The following is a 9,749-nucleotide window of genomic DNA, read 5'->3' on the forward strand; positions in this document are numbered from 1 at the left end:
ACTAAATTTTCGCGACACCTTATTTTCACAAGATAGTCATTGACTCTTGATTAGCGAAACAAGTGTGGTTATTGCTCTATATAATCTTAAGGAATGCTATTATACGCGAGAATTAAATTTTCGCAAGCAGACTGTCTCGCGTAATTAAGCGAAAATAAAGTTCTCGTGAATAAAAAGTGATTTACAGTATGCAGAATCATCTGTAAGGTTAGTCAAAGTTAATACATGTACCATTGGATTGAAATAAGTAAAAGATATCTAGATCATCATTTTCTTAATTGCTTTAATTAGGAACTTTAATAAACATTTAGGGAATAACTATCTTACAATATAACTTGGCACACAAGTAGACTACGTACATTAAGATACATAATTCTGTATATTGCTATTGCAAAGTTTCAAGTCCAAGAGCTACTTTTCTTTTTCTTGGTTATAATTTCAAACAGTAGAGCTAAAGTCTACTTAGATACTTCTGGTTTATATTAAATATATTAATTTCAATTTTAAAGAAACTATTTCAAGATATTCTCATCAAACCTCATACACTTATTAAAACAAATTTTCATGTTGCACTACTGATATACCCCCAGTGGGGCATTCATGTCCTATGAACATATTTCTAGTTTATCACAATTTAAAATTAATCAGGTAAAAAAAAATAATCTTTTGCTATAATTATTGTTTTTTCCTCCTTAACATGTGTTTAATTACATAATTGTTAGCAGTAGAAATGTCTCCTAGTTTTCATTTTAACACATGCTTTTGACTTTACTGGGGCTGAGATGAGGTCCAGTAGAGAGATAGACAGAAAAATCAACCCAATAATGATCCCTCCCATAACCCCCATAGACGCGGCGGTGGGCCTCGAATCAGGGATGCTGGATTTCCTCCGTACAGAGGACGATAGTTCATGCTTGACCAGGGACAGATTAGCTCGGATGTTGGCTACTTTAATCTCTAGTTCCCATGTTGTTAACGTACTGTTGGTACCACACACGGTGTAGCTATAACAACTGCTGTAGACTTCAGTCATATTGTAGGTTGTCCCTGTTGTTTGATGACTATTACTGGTCAGGTTTTGTGGTAGTGTGATGTTTTTAGGAGTCATAGTTGTAATGTTTCCAGAGGTATTGATGTTATCAGTAAATTGCTCATACTCAGAAGTGGTTATACCCTCAGATGTAGTGGGGATGTTCCACCATTCGGTTGTGTTGGTCACACTAGTGGGAGCTTGAGAACTGCTGTAGACTTCAGTCATATTGTAGGTTGTCCCTGTTGTGGATTGATGACCATTACTAGTCAGGTTTTGTGGTAGTGTGACATTTTCAGGAGTCATAATTGTAATGTTTCCAGAGGTATTGATGTCATCAGAGAATTGCTCATACTCTGATGTAGTTAAACCTTCAGATGTAGTGGTGATGTTCCACTGCTTGGTTGTGTTGGTCACACTAGTGGGAGCTTGAGAAGTGCTGTAGACTTCAGTCATGTTATAGAATGTCTCTATCATAGATTGATAGCTATTATTGGTCAAGTCTTGGGGTAGTGTGACATTTTCAGAAGTTGTTGTATTCATACCATTTTCAAATGTATTCACGTCATTATATAATTGCTCATAGTCTGCTGTGGTTAGCCCCTCGTCTGTTGTTGTGCTATTCCACTGTTCAGTTGTGCTGGTCACATTATTGGGAGCTTGACAAATCGTGTTCCGCTGAGTAGGGGTGCACATCAAATCATTCCAGCCAGCACTTGCTGTGTTTATTTCCACACAGTTTCCGTCTCCGTTTGGCTCACCTGTGTCCCAGAAAGATTCCGTCAGGCTCTCTCCATCCATCCACTGGAACACCCTACCACTGTGAAGGGAGGAGGTATTAGTCGCCAAGTAGATCCAGGCACTCTTTTTATCAATGAGTGTCAGGAATTCAATGAGATTGGCTAATTCCTTAGCATTCTTTGTCATTGCCATTGTGGCGCTCATGTTGGCACACAAATCAGCTGATGTTAAGAAATCCTCCGGATCCTCTAAATTTATATAACAGTGAGTCCAGTCCGGCATTCCAATCCAGGCAGCTTGATCCGGACAGGAGTATAACTGATAGACCTGAAGGACAAAAACCACTGCACAGGGGCTGTGCAAAAACTGCATCTTTTATCACATAGTTACAGTTAAGTTTTGGTCTCCAAAGTAGGGATTCATTTCATTGTCAATTTGACATTTAATATTCAGTAATGACTTGAAAAGTGATGATATAAATATTTGCCATCAATGATTGTATTGTATTTAGTGAACAGAATAATATACAAATAGCAGATCAGTGGACAGCAATGAAAATAACAGGAAACTTAGTCCATTTACAGGTAAAAGAAATGGCCACTGTTCAATATTGATCTCTTGTCCAAAATCATAATCAATGTACATCATGAATAGAAGACTTCTTGCTCTACAAATAAGAGATGGATAGGATTTTGAGCAGTTTTCAGGGAGGTTAACACTTGATGATGTGACATTCGTATCCCACCCATAAATCAAGTGCCTTTTATTTACTTTGCCAGTCCTCTGAAATCAAATATAGTAAATAGGTATTTCTAATGTTTAATTTGTTTTCAGGCTTGTATTCTTGTTTTAATTCTGACGTTATAGCTACTGAAAGTGACAGCTTATTTCTACATAGCCTAAAACATGAGAATTCCATCTCTGGTGATAGTTAAGGGTACTGCAAATGACAGTATTTTCATAAAGTTTATGTAAGGACATTGAAGCTCCTCTGCTTGTTGTTTTTGTATCAGCTTAGTATATATTTGACCAGATCTTCAGAACCTCAAGTGTTTTTCATTTAGTAGGTGTAAAAATGTCTCATTTTCATCTTTTGATCCTTCAATTGCATACATGCATACTATAAAAGTACTTTTTCAATGTGTTATTTTATACCATGTAGGCAGTTGCTATCTTCAGCAGAAAGTATAATATATAGTGACTATCTAAACAAAAATATGCATAATTTGTTACCATGGATTGAACAGTAAAGTAATTTTATGGTCCTATGTGCTTGTGGAAAAGAAGCATGCATGCCCAATTGTTTGCTCTTTGTTTAAAAATTGTCTGAATTTAATCTAGTGAACCAGATAGCTTGTCTTGATATCAAGCTGAAAAGCTGAAGAAGAGCTGAAACTTATGTGGGAGCATCCTGGGATAGTGTAGATTCTAAATTGTTCAAATCATGACCCCCGGGGGTAGGGCAGGGCCACAGTAGGGAATCAAAGTTTAACATTGAAATATATATATAGAAAAAATCTTCTCAAGAACAATTGGGCCATAAAAGCTGAAACTTATGTGGAAGCATCCTAGGGTAGTGTAGATTCTAATTATTTTCAAATCATGACCCCAGGGGTAGGGCAAGGCCACACATAGGGAACCAAAGTTTAGCATTGAAATATATAGGAAAAATCTTCGTGATTATGGATGCATCCTGGGGTAGTGTATATTCTAAATTGTCCACATCATGACCCCTGGGGGAAGAGTGAGGTCACATTGGGTATTACAAAGGGGTATCTGGTTAAGAACAGCATGGCTTAAGTTACTCAGGTGAGCAATGTGGCCCATGGGCCTCTTGTTTGAAAGGTTGCAGTCAACACTTGCCAATACTTATCAATACCTATATTTCTCCATAGAGTTCCTTTCATAAACATTCTAAAGTAGTAAGAGAAGAATAGCTCAAGTATAATGCACATAAATGCCCTCTTAATTGCAATTGTTAGGAAGGAGGCAAATTCAGAAGCTGCAAAAAAATTATATATTTTGTCTGTAGTTATAAAAATGATTCCTTTGTTATTCTTTTCACTCTAACAACACAAAATTATTTTTTTTATTTTATAATTTTATAAGGGAAAGTCCTAGTGTTCAGGGAAATGCAGTGCTGTCGTTGGGGTGTCTGGTGTTGGCCACACAGAAACATTGGGTTGACCTTGACCAGGGGACTCAAGGTCAGCTTGATGAGGTCAAGGAGTTTCAGCCTCAATCTCACTGGGTTGCTGTTGTCATGGATACACTGATGTCTTTGATGGATGTGACCTTTCAACCCAAAGGAAGCATATTGGGAATCTGTCAACAGGTAAGTAAAATATTTTGGTGGATCCATTAAAATTAAAATTCTAGATCTGGAAAAATGTTTCCTTTATTAAGATAAGATAGCAAAAAAAAACTTTTTTAGTTTAAAACTGTTTTAGATATCAAAGCTATACTTCAGGGTATAGATTTAGATATCCATCCCTCAGAAGATTTTCATTCAAATTTTAGCTCACCTGAGCCAAAGACTCGAGTCAGCTTCCCTGATTAAAGTTTGTTGTATAGTTGTTGTTCCAGGGAAATATAATTAACAAAAAATTAAAAGTTTTTTATGCATAAACCCCCGTCTTCCCTGAACTCCTCCTACATTTTAGTCAGTAGCGTAATCATCTTTGGGAGATGGTTTATGGTGTCATGTAGATGTGTAGTAAGGTTTCGGAATTTTGATTTTGCCCCGGGGGTCAAATGGGGGTCGAAAAATGACGTTTTTTATGCAAAAAGCCCCGTCTTCCCTGAACAACTCCTACATTTTACATAGTAGCCTAATCATCTTTTGGGAGAGTTAAATATTTTGAAAATTAGGTAAAACATCAATGTCAAGGGGTAAAAAATCATTGCATGCTGGGAACATCTTGAATTCTTATGAGTAATTAATGTACATGTCAAATGTGAAAGTCATATCTCTTCTCAATCAAAAGTTATAAGCAAATGCTACATTTCTGAAAAGTAGGTTAAGCTTCAAGGTCAAGGTCACAGAGTCAAAAGTCATGATTTAATTAGAAAGGTCTTATCACAGGTAATAATATACATGCATGTATCATATGAATGCCCTAACTTTTCTCTTTCAAAATGATGAATTTAAAACATGTAATTTTTTTGCAAGTAGGTCAAACTTCAAGGTCACGGGTAAAAAAAAATCATGCCATTGTCACAGGTAAATACCAATACATATGTTAATATGAATGCCTTGTCTCTTCTCATTCAGTAGATACGTAAATGATGACCAAGGTTAAATTTATTGAGACAGATGGACAGACTGACATACAGATGTACATATTTCTATGTGAATTTGTTAAAATTGGCCCAGTGTTTCTAGAGAAGAAGTTCAAAATGTAAAAACTTTCCAGACAAACAGATGGATGGCAGACGTAATGTGATAAGGAAACACGAAAAGCTCAAATGAGTATTTTGAAAGGGTTACCATGGTTACAGTATTTGAAAATCTTTTTTTTTCATGCAATTTTTTGAGAAGCTGAAAATGTATGGCATGTATCCATTGTTAAAAAAACTGAACATTTCAGAAAACAGTATGATTGAAAATTGTTAATCAAGGTGTTTTGAGTAGCAAAATAAAGCTAGTAACTTTTATAGCTAATTCAACCACAGAACTTAGTCAATTTTAAGATGCACAACCTTTTCAACTCTTATATTAATTATTTTTAGCTCTACTGGTCAGAGACCAGAAGAGCTTATGCGATAGTAATGCGTCAGGCGTCCGTCCGTCTGTCTAGCTGTCTGTCTGTCCGTCTGTCTGTAAACAATTTTTCAAAATGCTACTCCTACTACAGTTTTGGTCTAATTTCAGTATAACTTGGCACACAAGTAGACTACACTAAGATACATAATTCTTTATACCGGTTTTTGATTTCGATGAACAGTGTTGCCGTGGTTACTAAAAATAGAAATTTCTGTGAAATTCTTTCAAAATGCTACTCCTCCTACAGTTTTGGTCTAATTTCAATATAACTTGGCACACAAGTAGACTACACTAAGATACATAATTTGTGTATCGGTTTTTGATTTCGATGAACGGTGTTGCCGTTGTTACTAAAAATAGAAATTTCTGTGAAATTCTTTTAAAATGCTACGTCTCCTACAGTTTTGGACTGATTTCAATGTAAGTTGGCACACAAGTAGACTATACTAAGATACACAATTCTGTGTATCGGTTTTTGACTTCGATGAACATCATTGCCTTGGTTACTAAAAATAGAAATTAATACTTTCAAAATACCACTCAAATACAGTTTTAGTCAGATTGTAATATAATGTGGTATGCAAGTAGACTACACTAAGAACATAGAAAGACTTAATCAAGGATCATTATTCTATTTATTGCTGTTGTAAATTTCAATTCCCAACTGCTTAAGTATTTTTCTCTTCCTTTGCTATAAGTACAAACCAGTAGAGCTTCAGTCTCGGCAGAGACTTCTGGTTAAGATATTTATATCATCATTTCTGATTCAAGGGAGAACAAGAGATATTACCAACATGTTCATGTTTTATATTTTTTTTAAGTAATTTGTTTGTTTATTGTGAAAACATCTCTCTCGGGAATTTTTCCTTCATATGGAGACACCACCACTTAAAAATAATGAAGACAAGATGTGTTTGTGAAACACTGATGCCCCCGTATGGCAGCCTATGGTGAAGGTTGAAGTTTCTCAAATGTATGTCAAACTCAAAGGTCAAAGTCAAAGGGTTAAAATTGTTGGTATCGAAAAAAAGTCTTGTCACAAGGAATACACATGTGAAATAAGAAATCCCTTGTACTTCCTGTTCAAAAGTTAATTGCCAAGGTTAAAATTTTTTTTAAAGTGGGTCAAACTCTATGGTCAAGGTCAAACATATTTATACCTGTTGAAAGTTCACAATGAATACACATGTTAAGCATGAAAGCCCTAGCACCTACTGATCAAAATTTACGCCAAGTTTAAAGTTTGGTATTTTTCTTGTAAAAATGAGTAAAAATCCAAGGTCAGGGTCAAGAGATCAAGAGGTCAAAATAGGTGGTACCCAAATAAAAGGTCTTGTCACAAGAAATTAACCTATGAAATGTGGAAACCATGTGTATAGCCCATCCCACTTAAAACTTATGGGCAAGGTTAAAGTTTCTGTGGACAAACAGACAGACATAATATAAACACTAGAAACAAAATATGTATATATACAGTCAAATGGAAAAAAATCTACTATTTTGGAGTCACAAGATCGATTGTAATTTCAGGGACAGGGAGTGGTGAGGGAGGTTGGATCCCCCCTTGGAATTTGCTTTGTTATTTGAAAAAGACTTTATACTGAAGCAAATTAAAAAATGATTTTGGACATCCCCCCCTTAGAAAAGATTGACCCCACGACCCCACTATCATTGTTTTTATTTTGTTGATTTGTTTTCTTTTTTTTTTCTTTGCTTGTCAGAAAATTCTGTGCTAGAATTTTTTTGACTGAGGTGTGAACCCCCCTTCCCCCTCCCAAAAAAAATCTGGATCTAAACCAGTAACTGATCGTCTGATGAATGTCACATCAACAACGCGAGATAACTTAAATTTACAATGTGAAATTCGTCTACAGTGGCATGCGATGATCTTTGACCCTTTTTGAACTTTATTCTAATCATTTGCATTTCGGTTTATTTTACTCCAATCTGTACTTAAACTTGTACTTACCGACAGTCATAGGTCCTGTCAACTTCAGGAAATATAATCCAATTTAAACACAAAATGAATTATTTCAATACACACCAAACTGCACCATGTGCTAATTTGGCAAACCTTGGCTGATTCAATCGCTTTATCAGATGAAGTGGGACTTGGCTGAGGTGTGCCCAGTGGTGCTTAATCTAAAAATATGATAATGGGTGACACAACCCAATGTGGTGTAGAAATTTTCCAAAAGGTGTTTACATGTAAACATGTATAGTACAAGAACAAATTTTAAATTAATTCATAACAAACAATGTTTTAATATAACTTTTCCAGCTAGCCTATTTACCTATTTAAAAAAAAAAATGTACGTGCTGTGTGTTTGTGGTGTCGGGGGGGGGGGGGGGGGGGGTATTGGTAAATTTAGAAATTCCTATAATGAGCAAAACATTTTTCAAAATCTAATTTACATCATTAATTAAGTTTTGTTTTTTCAGACTGGTAATGAATTAAGCATATAAAATACATATAAGAGGTTCTGAGTCTTAGGTCACAGGGTCTGAGAATTTCATACTCATTTTGACAAATACATGTTCAGTGTAAATTATAGAATTATTTTGACTTTTCCCTTGAAAAACCCAATATGTAGGAGTGTGTATTTAGAGACAAACACCTTAGTGCGGGTATTACTGTCTCATGACAGCATCTAGTTAAAAATGTGTATTCTCAAGAACCACTATCCAGAAAAGATAATGTATTTGAAAGCTTCATGAAATGTATACAGTACGTGTATTGATTAAGTTTATTCAATTCATGAACCCTTATGGTAGGATGGGGTATACTATGGGTGATCCTAAGTTTTCCATGGTTTATATATTAAGTAGGAGAACATAAAAAAAAAAAAAACTTAAAAATAATTTTCCAAGGATCATGATTAGTCATATATATAAAGAAGCATTCTTAGATAGTGTACATTTAAGTTGTTTAAGAAATAGAATTTTCTAATGAACAAGAATGAACAAGAAGGACCGCACTTACACAGGTGAGAATTGTAGCCCATGGGTCTTGTTGATCTCCTGCAATGTAATCGACTGATTTGCAACTTCTCCAACACCGAAGATTTTCACTATGATTTATCCCTTTAAGTTCTATCCAACCCTGACATGAATTATATAGTCAATTTTTTAATAGTTTTAGTTTTAATTTCTTTTTTAAATTTTGGGGTCCTTTATATTCTGGATATTGGTATATTTTTGAAAAGTTATTGAAAATATTGAATTTGATAGGTTTAAAAAATTATGTGTTATAAGCATCCTTTGCAGGCAAACTGATAAATCTGAGTGAAATAACAGTTAGTTGCTGATATCACCCCTGGATATGTGACTTAATATACCCACTACTTCCTTTTCAGAGGTCGGTCAGTGACAGGATGACTTGTAGTTTCCTTACCCAGGCCTCCTCAGTCTTGGCTCTGAGCCAGCTTACACCTGTTATGATCAGTCAAGATGTGAGCAGGATATTTATGATTTTTGAGGCCCTGACAAAATGGCTACCAGGACAGCCGGAGGCACCAGAGGCACCGGTCCTACAGCTGGCTTATGGTTTGGGTCTGGGATGTCTTCTGGGAAAGCTGTCAGAGGAACACTTCATGGAAACTTGTGGATCCAAAGTAATTGGTTTTTGTCATGTTTGTACCCTAGCTATAACACGTCACTCAATATTTAGGCAATTTCATGATAATATGTTTTATGGTGTGATTGTTTGAGTGAGTGCAGATTCACACAGTTAAGTTATACAACACTTGCAAATTTGATCCAGGATCCTTCTCTTTAAACTTAAAATACACAAGACACAGGCTAAACTGTGATGTCATGTGACATCGTATTTATGTTGCATATCTGTGACAAAATCTGAATAGGGCTAAGTGCAATATCTTAACAAAGGGCATTATAGTTTTTAGCTCACCTGAGCCGAAGGCTCAAGTGAGCTTTTCTGATCACATTTTGTCCGTCGTCCGTCCGTCCGTCTAGCTGTCCGTCCGTCCGTCTGTCCGTCTGTCCGTCTGTAAACTTTTCACATTTTCGACTTCTTCTCAAGAACCACTGGGCCAATTTTGACCAAACTTGGTACAAAGCATCCTTGGGTGAAGGGGAATTTAAATTGTTAAAATGAAGGGACATATCCCCTCGCAAGGGGAGATAATCAAGAAAAGAGAAAAATAGGGTTGGGTCATTAAAAAATCTTCTTCTCAAGAACCACTGGGCCAG

The 9,749-nt window shown here is 35.7% G+C and overlaps 1 protein-coding gene across 1 annotated transcript in view; it reads left to right on the forward strand.

The window, feature by feature from the left end:
* Positions 1–9,151, forward strand: part of LOC134248988 (focadhesin-like) — a gene marked incomplete at both ends in the record, with an annotated part of 68,358 nt that extends 59,207 nt beyond the window's left edge. Inside the window, 2 exons of the mRNA XM_062731367.1 lie at positions 3,881–4,106; positions 8,894–9,151. Of these exons, the coding sequence (XP_062587351.1) occupies positions 3,881–4,106; positions 8,894–9,151 (484 nt within the window). The remainder of the gene's footprint in view (positions 1–3,880; positions 4,107–8,893) is intronic.
* Positions 9,152–9,749: the final 598 nt, after the last annotated feature.

Source organism: Saccostrea cucullata, unplaced genomic scaffold (genome assembly GCF_032062105.1).
Source record: "Saccostrea cucullata isolate Sc308-1 unplaced genomic scaffold, CSIRO_AGI_Scuc_v1 ctg3559, whole genome shotgun sequence".
Taxonomy (NCBI): domain Eukaryota; kingdom Metazoa; phylum Mollusca; class Bivalvia; order Ostreida; family Ostreidae; genus Saccostrea; species Saccostrea cuccullata.